Genomic DNA, 14,986 nt, shown 5'->3' on the forward strand with positions numbered 1-14,986 from the left:
AAAGAAGATGTGAAGCAGTAATTAGAGCAATTTAAGTTTGTTAATAGATTGAAAAATAAAATTTTCGTTATGTCTATATATACGACACTTAAAATGCTCAAAATAATAATTATGTTTCGATATAAATTGACGTCTAATTTAAAAATGTTTTTTTTAATTGTGAATATGAATATGAATGAATTAAGACCATTTTTTATAATATATGGAAGTCTTTTTTAAGCTTTTATTATATATTTTATATTGATTACTATTATAGTAGTTGTTTGGCGTCATTTGAGTATTAATATTAACACAACTGTCCCGTAGCATAATAGGAACATAATGCGTGAAATTTACAGTAAATTGACAAAAACAACAGCTACTGTGTTTAATATAACTATGGTCAGTATTAATGTTCAAGGAATATCTAAGTTTTGAATACGAAATACGCTATGCGAAGTAACAGTAAGGCAGAATAGAAAGACTGGAACGAATGTTTTCAGAGAATGTTATTTTAAATATGCCCACAAGAGCGGTTTTAGTTTTTATAAGATACGTTTGATTGCATGCGATATAAATTTTCTATTTTTTGCTTTTTACGAGTAAAAGAATCGTTGCATTTGGGCCCAATCAAAACTTTCGAGGAACAAACATAACTGACATAAAGTTATAACGACGAAAGCAGGCTGACGTGTAATTCAAGAAAAACAGAAATCATAAGGATTGCCTCAAAAGAAACGGATGTTGGCCAAAGGCTTGGGAACTTTACCCTTTATTGAAGGCACAGTAAGCGCGGGCAAATATGAATATATCCTCGCTTTTACCAAGTGCAGCAAAGTCATGTCCATCCTGAGATTTGTGTGTATTCAAAATATATATCAAATATGATAATTTTGTGAACAAAATAAAAAATGATCCTTGGTTTAGTCAGAGCGACTTTAACGAACCCTATTACAATTGTTACTCTCTTCGATATTTCTCATTCAGGGAGGAAATTAAATTTCATATCAGATGACAAAAAACGCGAACAGATTACCAACAAATAAGAAAAATTTTCCTTGAAATTGAAAAGAACATACGATAAAACAAGACTTGAAGGGCTAGACCTTTTTTCAAGTATTGGACTAAAAATATGCAGGCATAATATAATTTTAAAAATCCCATAGAAATTTTTTCAACGGACAAAATATTATTTTGAAAGTTGTGCTTCCGAATGGGTCTGTTCAATTACACGCGCAGAAAAAATAATCAAAGACCAAACGAATAACTTCATACGCCGCACAAATAAACATTCATAAACGTTTCTTGACGGGAAAATTGGATCTGAAAACTTAATTTTAGCGTTTTGTTAGATTGCGCGGATTGCTAGGTCCGATTAAGTTTCGAAAAAAAATGTGAAATTACACTTTACCAAAACGGAAAACTCGGTTATTTTTTTAAATCACTAACAACTTAAAAATGTAAATGTCATTGCACTGATAGTTTTCAAAAATTTAGTATTTCAGGTTTTAAGGCCCACACACCCGGAATCGTTCTTAAATTAGGGTCACACTAATTTGAATGGAATAGGAAGACGAGTTAGGTAAATCAAAAGTAATATAACAGCGGCGCCACTGCAGGTAGTTTATTAGATTAATAAAGATAAATATAGATAAGTCTACCATTTACAATAGAATTTGTTGTGCAAATTTTACTCATCATGTGTCGAGTAGTCAGATGAAGTATAGTCGTCGAAGTCCAGAGAAATAAAAAGGCGCACTACAGTGTTTTCTAGCATGTCTTTATTCCCTCTTGTATAAAAGTTTCAACGTCCCTCATTTTAAAAATGGTGTTATGGATTGCTAGCCTTTTACTTTTACCGTACCAGTTCTGCAGTGGCATGGAGGCAGGCAAAGTAATATTTCGTTATGGAGCGATTTTATCGAAAATACATTTCGTACAAACAGGATTATTCAAAATTACAATCTCCAGTAGCTCCTTCTTCGGTACATCTTTCTCAATTTACTTTTAATTTAAAGCAATTTCTGATGTCATTTTTTTCTGAAATGCTATCACCGACCAATTCATTTTTGGCAATGTGAGTAATTATTAATGTTTTACCTTTTTTCCAGGATGCTTTTATTCCAGCGGACCATCTTTCCATGGAAACTTGCTTCACGCTTTTATATACCAACAGTATATACTTTATCTGCCCCAGTTTCATCCAGATAGTGGATATTCCTATTTTCTCTTTTCGAAACTCTCTAGCCGCTTTCGATAAATTCATTTCGCGTTGAACTTTACCGACAACTGCCGAATTTAAAAATTAAAATCAATCAATCAGAAACTGCAAGGAATTTAGCAGATAAAGTTATCAGCGAATTGTTCCTAATTTGCTTCTTTTCAGAAACTCACGCCTTTTACTTCTATAGAAAATGTAAATAAAGTAAGTATCCTATTAGAAATATAAATAAATATAACCACTTAGTTCCATCCACTTTTTCAACACTATGTAATACTAAATGTCAGGCAGGAAAAATATAAGTACAAAAAGAAGCACGTGCAGCACCTTGAGATGTTTGTCAGGAACCAAACGTCCTAGAGAGAACGCTCATTCCATAATCTGAAGTCTAGTGATTATAGACGAAAATTTTGTCTCCGAAATGTTATGTAAAACAATCCAATAAACAATTTGTTCTAACGAAAAACTATATTTCAATGAAATAAAAATTTGAAGAAATTTCGTCGTGTTTTAATCAAGTTGCTAAAATAAAAAATAGGAAGTAATTTTTTGTCAACACGAACTTATTTTCCACATTTTGAAGGTTTATACGCAATTCCCAACTGCCATTTCACATATAGTTTAAATGTTTATTATGTAGTTACTTTGTACGACTATTCTAAAGCGGCCTCGCCTAGGACCGTTTTCACCTGCTGGCGCCACCTGGCGGTGTTGTTGGCAATCGAATCTATCGAAATTTTCGGCAGCACTCATTTCCATGACGAACTTACACTAAAAGCTCGAATCGCAATGGGAGACAATTTTTTTTCTACTTGCAATTTAACTCTGCACTTTTAAAACTAATCACTGTGAGTGAGGAGATTTTTGTTGAAGTAAATTCTATGGAAATCGACGGGTATTTCCTTCCATACATAATACCGACATTGACGTAAATTATCGGTAACCACATCGTTGCGATGGCAGATTGGTTTTTACAGAAAAAATGTTACGGCGATCGTTCACGGACAGCTTTGGGAAGTATTGCAACAGAAAACTTAAGCGTTAAAAAAATATCGGACAGTGTAAAGTGTGGCTTACCTTCGAGAGTATCCAACGCACTATACGAAGACCACATGGCAGAAAAACCACACTACTTGGGTGTGTGATGAGTGTAAATACCTCGATGATGGGTACGTGTGATTCCCATTCTGATAAAATGCGAAACTTTATCGCAACAGCACCGCAAAAAATTTACAGAGTGTTTCAGTATCGACCTATACAAATCTCAAAGAAAATTGAGGAAATTCGGGATTTAGCACAGCTACTACGTCCCTGACTTCTCAGAAAAAAAACTTATTTCAACTAAAATACAAAAAGTAAAAAATTACATTCAATTTATATTAACACAATATCTTAAAATACTTAAGTAATTTGCATCAAGCTATTATAGTTAACAAAAATTGAAATAAAACTTAACTGTAACAGATCTGGTTAATTCATGTTAATTCATATAGTGGCCCTACTACGGTAAAAATTGATGCGCCGTGGACGGCATTGATATATTCGTACTCCGTCATGGTCTTTCTAAACTGCGATTTCCTCACACTTAACTCGCTTTCCGAGAACATTTTACAAAAAAAAAAATGCCACATCCAAGCTTATTGGCGATTTGTCATGTTGGTTGTTGAATGCCGCAAGGTTATTCAAATGAGATTTTAAATCTCGTGCATGCGCATGTTGAATGGACCTTCTCAAAATATTTTTCATAGTTGTTTCATAAAGTTGTGTACTAGTAGCTACATGGGTTATTACGTTAATTACTTTTCCCAAATAAATTTATTTTTCTACTACCGTCTGTAAAATACCTAATTACACACCAATCTAGCCTGCGGGAATCGTCACATTAGCACGTTAGTTTCGTTTCTCACGGGTCCGAGCCACTTCGGACATTTCCGGGATTTTACCGCAATCGGATGTTTTCGGAGATTTTTCCCACGCTTTGAATTTTGACGGTCATGTTAGTGTTGTTTTGCGAAAAGTACCCACAAACTAACGGTCGTAGAAAAAGTATAATATGCAACACGTTCGGTAAACTTTTTAAGTCACTCGTTTACTAAACACTCGCTCCGCTCGTGTCAAATAAACTCGTGAGTCAAATGCCGTTTACCGCACTTGTTTTTTCTTTTCTTATCATCAATCATCAATATTCACATTTAGTTGAGTATTGATGCATCTACAAGTTTTAGGCATAATTGTTGACAAATATTTATAAGATTTCCATTGTAGACAGAACCATTTTTAATAATAATTAACATGGTGGCTTGTTTAGATTATTTCACTCACTGGGTGCAATAATGGCACATATCAAAAAATAACTATTTTTAGTTAATTGTACCATAAAACTAGCACATTTCCATAGCACTTTTGAATTTCTCGCGTTTTTTAACTATCTTACGCGCAAAACCGGCTTAAAACCCAGTGTGCCTGTAATCGCAGCAGAGTGCGCAATGTTGTTAAAAAGCTCGAAGAAGACGGGAACTCCTTATAAAATCGTAGAAGTGAGTTACGATGATTTTCTTGATTTTAAAAAACTAGTAACTCAAACTTCCTTTAACTTTCATCGGGAAAGTTCAGGCCATATTGTCAAAATAAATGATGCGTTTTTTCTATGAAACATCTTTTAGTGAAACTGAATATTAGCATTACGCAAAGAACAATGCAAGCAGGCGCGAAATTTACATCTTTTCAAAATGTGAATCTAGACCGTGCTTGTCGAGATGTTATACCAATTCCAAAGAAAAAAATTAATGACTTAATGGATTTGATAAAAAGTAATGCTATTAAAAAATGTCACAGTTAATTTGATAATAGCCTGAAATGTGCTTTGGAAATGATTTTTTTTATTAATTTTCCAAAAACCAGGGCAGCTGGTTGTTGTTTTTAGTTTAGAATAGCTTAGCTTTGTGTACGTGTCTTTATTATGTTCTTGTTTCTTGTAATTTTAAAAACAGTAGCTCTCTACCAAAAACTATAGGTCCGTTATTTATTATTGTTTACGTGTTAAGAGTTGTACGTTGTCAAAAAGTTACGTGTAAAAAGTGATAGTACTTTCTTTTATTTTAGAAATAATACCTACTTCCACATGTATCAAAAACTAAGTGGGTTGTTTTTTAGTTATGGCTTTTGGATGTTTTTTTAATTTTCAGTTTGAGTTTTTTTAAAGTTACTACTATCTACCTATCTCGCCAATGAACCTGCCGTATTTTTATAATAAAATGATGTTAAAACTTTGATCTACTGTTTTATTGAGATTTTTTTAATCAAAATATTGCACATTATTTGTGAAATTGATGTGTGCAAAAAAAATCAATAACGGCACAAAATTTAAAAACATTTAAAAAAACAACCTCAAAAGATTTTTCACTAACACTATAAATATGAGTTATCTCAATATTTCAGTTTTTATTTTCCTAAATCACTGATTTTCTCGGAACTAGTATTTTGTGGATGTGCCACTGTTGCACACAGTGAACGATTTGTCAATAGTTGCTCCAAGCATCACTCAACGGCCGACTAACGAAATAAAATAAAAATTCAATGGAAAAGCCACATTTCGATCCCTAAACGAAAGCAACAATAATAAAGCCGATGAATTCATTACAAGATCGCTTAAATTTCTGGGTCGACCGAGCTCAGATTAATAGGATGTTATGAAAATAAATCATATCGTTGTTTATTATCCTTTGAGCGCAATCTCCCGCGATTTATATCGTTATAAAAACGACGCTTAACGTGTTGTTAAATGTTATTCCCCAAAAGCGCGAATGATCTAAAAACATATATTTAATAAATACAATTATAAAAATACAAAAAAGGGTCCATTTAACGCATTTTCTGGTGTCTCAAAGCTAGGCTGTTGCAAAACTCCAGCACTGGTGCCGGTCTCGTCACCTCCCCGCCAACTCCTTTGATTGTAAGTTTGATTTTGGAACCAGGCGGTACCGATTGAATTACACGCGGTTCCAAACCGTACTCGGAACTCTTCGACAGATTCTTCAATAAAGTTCGTTTACGCCTGGAAATTCATTTTATTTAATTTTGGACTTTGTAAAGGAAATTCGGTCGATTTCATTAACACACTATTAGTCGATTGTCGCACCTATACTCAAACTGATTGTTTCTAAAACTCAGGTCGGGTCTTAGTGCGGCGAATGCAGAGATGCAGAGACCATGACCCCATCTTCCGGTCGATATTTTAACGTAATCGTAAAATACAGGACACAGGCATATAATGTTCTAAATATTACAGATTTCTTAAATACTAAAGGGATTTATTCGCCTTTAGTCATTAATCAGCTCTTCTTTTTTAGGTCGGCATGGTAAACAAAAAGGAAAGGCTTTTATTCCACGGCATAAAATTGAAATAAACAAGCAACACCATAGAATCAATATCTCCGAGTGACAGAAGAATTTTTCTTTTCAGAATCTTAAATATTTTTACGCCTGAATGGTGTCTAAATTTTAAGGTATTGAAAATATCAACGTCTCAAACGGCCGTTATATCTACGACTCACCCCCCACCAAATACACTTGGTCCAACTGTCGTCCCTATTGTTTTGTGACAAAGGGCGCATCTACTATTCCCAAGCCAATCTCTATTCACCGGATCGAGATGCGTTCCATGGCCCACGACAAATTCGTGCATGCACGTATGTTGTCCCACGTCCCATAACTGTCCAATGTCGTGCGTTTCAAAGTAGTGCTCACGGCGAAACTCCTGTATCGCTTCAATGTTGTCCGGATCGACGTCTGACGTAAGAATATCCACAGTCGAACTACGTGTTCCGTAATTTTGAGTACCTAAACCGTCAAAGTTAAACCGTGTAGCACCCAAATCAAAACCAGCGTACCCAATAACGTGGTTGGTTCTGCACTCTCTGTACTTTCCAGGCGTTTCTCTTCCCGTTTTTTATCTTCTGCCAGGCTGAGCGCATACGCATCCTCTTGAGCTTGCCTGAATTCTTCGTATTTTTGTCGGTGCTCTGTCGGACTCAAATCGTGTTCCTTCCTGGCGTCTTTCAGTATCTCCAGTTGTCGAGGTTCGAGAACACAGACGCAACTTGAAGACTGATATATTCTCAAATCTTCGGGTTCTTCTTTACTGGTGCATTCCTTTGGTTTGCTCAACAGAGTAGGCTTCGCAGCTTCATCAACATGCGTGCAATAGCAGCTGTTTTGACTCAACATAGGCTTCCTTGTGACATTGCCTTTGGTTGTCTCGTCCTGTTTGAGTAATGGAGCGGTCGGCAGACTGGGGGGATGCAAGATGGCGTCGACGTTCGAAGAATCGTTTCTTGCTATCCAGTTCTTGGTGGTGATCATACGTTTTGGCATGGTGCTGCATGACATTCGACTAATTCCGTAGAAATTTGTGACATCATCTTGTCACATTGTAGTTAATGTATAAACTATGCACGGTTGTGTTATTACTGACTAGTATGTACTAGCTTCACCGATCAATGAAGAGCCGTTGAAAGTTACAAATTTGGAGAGCCTCAAAGTATATATTGCGTTTTTAAAAACTGCGGGAAAGAGATACGATTTTTTTTTCCTAACCTAACCAGAGTTATCAATGTTTTTTTTATTAAGTAAACCATAAGTTTTTAAGGGTGTGTCTTAAGCAGTATGCATGGTTTTTTTTTCGGTTTAAGTTGCGAATATTTCTAAGAGTTTGTCATTACTAAAAACTCACCAATGTACCATTTTCTTATATTTGGATCCTCCTTTCTGCAAAACAGCTTTGCTTGTGAAAAGTTGACGCATTTTATTTGCAAATAAGCGCTCACAAACACCCTTTTAATCAAATGTCAGAAAGTCAACCTAGCAACTAAGACTTGATACAAACAAAATGCCAGGTGTTCCACCATTTTATATATATGTTATTATATTATAATTATCCAATTTACAATATGTGTCCCCAAAATGAGTACGAAATCAGCCCATAGAAAACTCATATGCTACTGGGTATTTCTTAGTAATGAACTGATATAAATTTAGCTCCAGATCTCCAAGAAGACCCGAAGCTCCAAATCTGAATAAATCTGGAGTCAACCACTCTGTTCCAAGTAGCTCCTTTATTAAGACAAGCCACGCCAATGCATCTTTGGTGTTCCGAACTCCCCCTGCAGGTTTAAACCCCACTTTGTATCCATATTTGTTATAATAATCTTTTATAGCTCTACACATAACAATACCAACTTGTAAGGTGGCATTGACTGTTTCTTTGCCTGTAGAAGTCTTAATGAAATCTGCGCCAGCCATCATGGCGACCATAGAGGTCTTATAAACATTATTAAGAGTTCCGAGCTCACCGGTAGCTAAAATTGTTTTCATATGTGCTTCCCCACAGGCTTCTTTCATTTGTTTAATCTCCTGATACAGGTCTTCCCAGCGACCAGTCAGAACTAGGCTTCGGTCTATCACTATGTCAATTTCATTTGCTCCTTGGTCCACTGCATATCTGATTTCATCCAGTCTCGTCTTTAAAGGAGTTTGGCCACATGGGAATCCAGTAGCTACAGATGCTACATTGATTTTTTCGTAAAAACCAAGCCTTTTAAGAGATGATACTGCATCCGGCACTCTGGATGGGTATACACAAACTGCAGCTGTGTGAATAGGGCAGTCTTTGTTGTACTCATAACCTAGTTCACTAAGTAGGTCTTCTGCAACAGGTTTCGCCGCTTTAACGCACAACCTAGATACGTTACTGAAAGTGTCGTCTCCAGCCAAAGTGGTAAGGTCAATTAATGTAATTGCTTTTAATATCCAGGCAGCTCTGTATTTATCTTTTAATTCCTTTGAGAAAGGCAACTCTTTTGCTAATTTGTTAATTGAAGTTAAGTTGATATTTACACTATTTAACCAACCCAAATCCAAATCATAACCTGGATTATGCGTTTCTAACACTTTCATGTTTTTAAAAAATATATATATATAAAACTGAAAAATTGGCGAATCTTCTTCTTTACTTGTGCGGGACCAACCGGACACCTCTTGCAATCGCGTGAAACGAAATACCAAATTGATTTCTGTGATCACAGTGTCATTACATTTCTCTAGCTAATTTAATAGCTGATAGATGTTTTAAATTGAATTAATGATTACAATTTTAGGTGTGTTGTATGGTCCTACTTTCTTTTATATGCCTCGATTCTAAATACAAGGAAAAGATGACCGAAAAAAATTTATCGGTCAACTCGATTCCAAAAAACATCAAAACGGTTGTGGAGGAAGGGGAAAGAGTCCAGAAATCTTCTCCACATGAAGTTTCATATAGCTGCTCTGCATGTAACAAGAAATTTAAGCGTAAAACAGCCTGCTCTTCTCACATGCGTATATGTAATGTGAATATCACATCAGACTCGGATTTTGAGTTTGACTATAATCCCTCCGATTCTGATAGCAATGATTTCATTGTTGAGCTTAACATAAAACCAAGTAAAAGGACAAAGATTAATGGAAGACCACAAATGGAGGTTAGTGGGACCCATGTTGATGCACCAAATAAAATTGAAAGCGAAGTTAGGGAACAGTTAAAACATGAACCAAAGAAAGAATATGAAAAAGAAGTTATCAATAAGCAAACTGATGAAAATCCCAATACTGAAGTTCAAGAAATACATGTTGATGTAAATGGTAGAGTGTCAGTTGCCGAAAATACAGCAACGAACCGTGAACCTGTTATATCAATGGACAACATTATGAATGAATTTGTAAGTCATGAAGATACTTCAGGGACAGTAGATAATAATATGGAAGAACCAGATGATTACATTATTGAAGAACTAAGGAATGTTCAAAGTGTTCAGGTTGAAAATGATTTAGAACACTCAAATGGCACTGTAATTGAAGAAGATTGTTTTGAGCACGTTATTGAGAGGGCAGAGGTAGAAGAACATACACTAAGATTCAGTTTACCAGAAGAAAAAGCTGTTGTACAGCAACATGATCAAATCAAATCTAATGGTGAACAAAGAGTGAAACTTAACAAGACACCAGATGTATCAATTTATGAGTTTGTCGATGAAGAAGATGGGTTTCGGCAAGAACAGCGTAAAATGGACCTGGAAAGAAAAAAGAGAACCTGTAAAAATTGCTACTTGGTGTTTGAAGACCCAATGGAGGTGCTCCGACACAACAGAACCGCCCACACCTACCCAAAAGTATGGCTCCCCACTGAAAAGGTCATGAAGCATATGAATGTCAAAGATAAGTCCAAATGTCCAATTTGTGGAAAACCCTTATATGCGAAGTACAAGTCGGAATTTGTAAAGCACCTGAAGACACACATAGAGGACTATGAGTATCAGTGTAAAGTGTGTAAGCACATGTTTCGTCGAAAAGACCATTTGCGGAACCACGAAAGTAGGCACATTGTAGGAATTTAGTGGTGATTGATTAGAAATTAATTTTTAAATATGTAAGATATAAAAATAATTTAGAAGATTGGCATGTAAGATATTTGTATTTTGTGGTAATAAATAAGTTGATTAAATTCCTAAAAAGCTATAGATACGATAAATAAACAATATTTATCGGTAGTAAACAACTTGCCTTCCCACTCTTGCGGAAGGTGAAGGGTAATTTTTTTTTTTCGGAGAGGCGACTTTCTAAGTTGAATTTCTTCTTCAAAGCTTGCGGTTCCTCACTTTAATATTCCAAGTTCTAAGTAATACTATTCCACCTTTTGAACATAACGTTACCAAAACTGAACTACACATCCAAACTAACCGCATCTATGTTGTGGTTAAAAGGAAGAATAAAGGGACCATCAATCTTTGACGATAGTCGCAAATGGGCGAGTGATCCTAGCAAAATTAATCATTGGCGTTGGAATTGAAATCCATACATTTTATGAAGTTTTCGTTTGAGGTTCTTGTGTCTTTGGTGTTGGTGTGTTTTAAAGCAGGTTTTTTGGTAGCACAAAATGAGTAATCTTGATCTTCGCCGTTTTTATATTAGATCAATAGATGGCAGGATAGTGGTGCCATCTCTCATTAGATGCGAAAGATAATTAGTTGAAGCAATCACCAATAGAGGAGGCCTTAGTAGCCGCTGAAACTAATTTGTTGGTGCAAGCACCAATAGATGGCGCAGTAGTACCAGTTGTCTCTAACTGCACATCAGAAATAATTATTTTAGATTATTAATAGATGGCGAGGTAGTGGTGCTGGCTCTCGCTAAACGCTGCAATTAGTTAGCCAAAGCAAGCACTGATAGATGGCGCGGTGGTGTTGGAGCTAGCTCAAATACATTTCCCGTCTGCAGATCTGCTACATACATCTTTAAGCCATAGAAATAATTGATTTCGACAGATGCCAGTAGGGAGTGCATATCCCAAATTCCTAGAATTAATTATTTCACAAAAGACATATCTTAATTAGAAATAATTTATTTTATATGTAGAACAGTCACGGACAACCATTAAACTTCATCAGGCTTATCTCAAGAAGCAAAAAAACCAGGAATCTTTTTACCAAAAAAGTTTTCCAAACGTGTTGCATAGTATATTTTCTCTCTGATTCAATTGCGCCCAAACTCGTGTGCTAATACCCTGGACATGCCCAAAGTGACCCGCAGCCGTGAGATAGGAAACTGACAGTAAAATGGCACTTAAGTATTTTAGAGAAGGGAGTGAAAAAAAATATAATCTCTTCACCCCTAAACAAAAAGGGAATACACACATTTTGTGAATATGATAGCATTAACAGAAACCTTAAGTTAAATAATAAATCATTTATTTCCTGCAGGCATCACCGAATCACAGGAAATTAAAATTTAATTTACAATCAGCGATCAGAATAAAAATAATTATTATCAACAACTATGAAACATTTTTTTGCGGAGATCAGCATGTTTCTGTTTATGTTTTTTGATCCCCATGCTCGCCAGACTTATCTGCAAGCTTAATTTTTCCGGTAATGCTCCCTAAAGTATGCCAATAAAACCCGCAGCGTACATGAACTCAAAGTTTCCACATTCAAACTTGCAATCAAAACAAGAATAATAAATTTGAAGTGCATACGATTTAAACTTTATTTTTTGCCACACAATCAAGCTTCTTTTTAGTTGGAGTTTAAAAGATACATTTAAATTTGCATAAAAACGCGATTATTAGTTTAGTACCTATATTTTAATTGCACTGATGTCATTGAATGGAAGGGAACAAAAAAGTCCTCAGCCGAAACTCTGAAAACGACAGCCGTAGAAGTCAATGCTTTATAACTGCCCCACGATGGTGTCTATTTTCTGTCTCTCATCAGACGTTAAAACTGCCTAGATGCACAGAATATCAGAAATTACTTTTTCCTTCTACCAAGGGCACCCGCCTATTGCCGACATCCGTGGGTCTAATGCTCTAACACACACCACGACTATGACGTGACAAACCAGCCGAAACTTGTGGTGACAAAAAACAGTTTTCAATCTTCGCTCTCGTTGTCACCGCATATGTATAAAAAAAAAGACAGAATCTTTTACCAGTGATGGGGAGATCTTATTTATTTTATTTGCTGCCCCACAGTTGTACAATACACTGCAGACTCCATTATGAGTTAACGGGATGCGCAACATATAAAAACTTGTTTTGAAACCAGCGGCGTCATTTCCGACCACAAAATAAGCTGTTTTCGTAACTAATTTTAACATTTTTAGTTGGTCTCTTTTTCGGTTTCTGTGTGACCACCTTCGCCATCTTTTTCGCTAACGTGCCAGAACAAACGCGATGCAGAAGCAACAATACATTCGGTGTTCATTATCTCAGTCTATTTTCCATATAAGTTGTGTTGCACGAAATTGACGGCCATGTACTACATTATAGCCTCACAAATAAGTCGACGGGGTCAACATATGCCTCAATGAGCCACCAGACTCAGAGCTTGCTTACGCGCTCCTAGGCTCGGTGCTTATCTTACAGCAATCTGCTATCGCGGAAATTCAAACTTTCAAACTAAGTCGTCACCCACTTCAAACGATGTGATTAACGCTCATTTGTATTCACGATTGTCTCGCGTATCAAAAAAGGAACCTTTTATTGCGAAAATATTATACATTTATCCACCAAGCAGGATAGACGTGGTTCCAATTTCAAATTATCGTTGGTTCTTTAACGTGTAACATGTGGATCGCTGCCTTCTTGTGCGCTGTTCTGTTATCTGTCGCCGTTTCTCGGAGTCTGCCAACTATCGACGACGAAAGTACCCTTCACGCCGTCGTTGTGGTGAGATTGCAACAAATTTATCGAGAAAAAAGAAGAGTTCCGCGTCATTTTATTACCATTTCAGCTATTTAGGCATGGCGACCGGGCGCCTCTGAGCTCTTGGCCTAACGACCCTTACTTCTCCGACTTGTCGCTTTGGCCCGACGGCCACGGCCAATTGAACAACGTAGGTGAATTGCACTTATCAACCGAAGGAGACCGCAAAGTTTTTCTACTCGATAAAAGTGGTGCCAGCAATTTTAATTCATGATTTGTAAGTTAATTGGGAATGGTATTTAACTTCACGGTCTCCTCGGAAATAATTGGATCTCTTAAGGGAAATACTTGAAAACTTGGTGTTTTTGTCTATATTCGTTTACCTAACCTCACTTTTGGGATTTCATCTAGAACTGAACACGTGACCGCGACGTCAAAATGTACTTGGGTTATCATTGGGCATGCGACATTGGCCATAAGAGGTCCAAGTAGTTTACAACAACAATAATTTTTAACGTCATTCGTTTGGATATCTGATTGTGCTTCCACAGAAAGGCAAACGCAGGCACTACGAACTTGGTCAATGGTTCAGAGAGCGTTACGTAGATTGGCTGCCAGCCAGATACAACAGGAGCGACTTGTACGTAAGGTCCACCGACGTTGATAGGACGCTAATGTCCGCTGCTTCCAATTTGGCCGGACTCTACCGTCCCTCTGGAGATCAGTTGTGGAGCGATGACGTCACCTGGCAACCCATACCGATCCACACCATTCCGAAGGCGGAAGATATCGTGTTACGTTTCGACGTCGACTGCAAGAAGTACAACCTACTTACCGACCAGCTCAACACGCGAGACGACATAGTCACACTCTACCGAGAAAAGGACGAACTGTTTCGCAATCTTTCCCTGGCGACGGGCTACGACAAGGTAGACATCGGCACTACTTCGAGTCTATTCTCGACCATCACCATCTACAGGGGCGAGAATTTGTCGTTACCAGCGTGGACTGATCAGTACTGGTCCGAGATCAAATCGTTAGCCGCGTTGGACTTTAAAATGGGGACGTATACCCCAGAACTAACAAGACTGAGAGTGGGACCGTTCTTCGACTACCTTCTGGACCATTTGTACTCGGTTAAAGCGCAAGCCCTGACCGGAGTCGGCGATGACGATCACCCCAAATTTCTAATGCTCAGCGCGCACGACTCGACGGTGGCGCCGGTCGCGGACGCGATGAGCGTTTACAACGACGCGGTTCCAGAATTCGCGTCGACGCTGCTATGGGAAGTAAGAAGTCGAAACGAGGAGTTCTACCTCAACGTGTACTTTAAAAACAGCACGCACTTCGAAGAATTGACGACGCGCGATTGCCAAATCGACTGTCCGCTGGACGACTTCGCGACCGCCATGGCCAACGCGACCGTCGACGAGGACACGTGGAAGCAAGAGTGCGATGACGTTTAGAAATGCGCAACTAAATAAAATCAAAAGAGAAAATCTTCATGTGAAATTTTTATTTAGCAATGCTAAAACACGTCCATCGTGCGC

General features: G+C 37.2%; 3 protein-coding genes across 8 annotated transcripts in view; 1 reads left to right on the forward strand and 2 right to left on the reverse strand.

Annotated features, from left to right (window-relative positions):
* LOC132706768 (band 7 protein AAEL010189-like) overlaps nt 1-8,050 on the reverse strand; it is a 25,486-nt gene extending 17,436 nt beyond the window's left edge. The window contains exons 1-4 of one of the 5 annotated variants that reach the window (XM_060678290.1): nt 7,932-8,050; nt 7,090-7,592; nt 6,754-7,039; nt 6,020-6,254 (exon numbers count right to left, since the gene is read on the reverse strand). In XM_060678290.1, the coding sequence (XP_060534273.1) occupies nt 6,062-6,254; nt 6,754-7,039; nt 7,090-7,592; nt 7,932-8,002 (1,053 nt within the window). In that variant the 5' untranslated portion in view covers nt 8,003-8,050 and the 3' untranslated portion in view covers nt 6,020-6,061. Of the gene's footprint in view, nt 1-2,844; nt 2,866-3,277; nt 3,370-6,019; nt 6,255-6,753; nt 7,040-7,089; nt 7,593-7,931 lie in introns of those variants that run through there. The other 4 variants (XM_060678296.1, XM_060678293.1, XM_060678297.1 and 1 more) reach the window with 4 other exon arrangements.
* Nucleotides 6,886-14,927, forward strand: LOC132706767 (prostatic acid phosphatase-like). 2 transcript variants are annotated; one of them, XM_060678289.1, is made up of 4 exons: nt 6,950-6,993; nt 13,309-13,460; nt 13,525-13,626; nt 13,988-14,927. In XM_060678289.1, the coding sequence occupies exons 2-4, from the start codon at nt 13,359-13,361 to the stop codon at nt 14,900-14,902; spliced, it is 1,119 nt and encodes a 372-aa protein (XP_060534272.1). In that variant the 5' UTR covers nt 6,950-6,993; nt 13,309-13,358; the 3' UTR covers nt 14,903-14,927. The 2 variants fall into 2 exon arrangements, with proteins under 2 accessions (XP_060534271.1, XP_060534272.1); XM_060678288.1 differs by lacking the exons at nt 13,309-13,460; nt 13,525-13,626; nt 13,988-14,927 and adding an exon at nt 9,355-10,739 and having other exon boundaries at nt 6,886-6,993.
* Nucleotides 8,147-9,361, reverse strand: LOC132706770 (deoxyribose-phosphate aldolase). Its single transcript, XM_060678299.1, has one exon. The coding sequence runs from the start codon at nt 9,152-9,154 to the stop codon at nt 8,174-8,176; it is 981 nt and encodes a 326-aa protein (XP_060534282.1). The 5' UTR covers nt 9,155-9,361; the 3' UTR covers nt 8,147-8,173.
* Nucleotides 14,928-14,986: the final 59 nt, after the last annotated feature.

The sequence above is a fragment of the Cylas formicarius genome, unplaced genomic scaffold, assembly GCF_029955315.1.
Source record: "Cylas formicarius isolate icCylForm1 unplaced genomic scaffold, icCylForm1.1 PGA_scaffold_8__14_contigs__length_24414737, whole genome shotgun sequence".
NCBI lineage: Eukaryota > Metazoa > Arthropoda > Insecta > Coleoptera > Brentidae > Cylas > Cylas formicarius.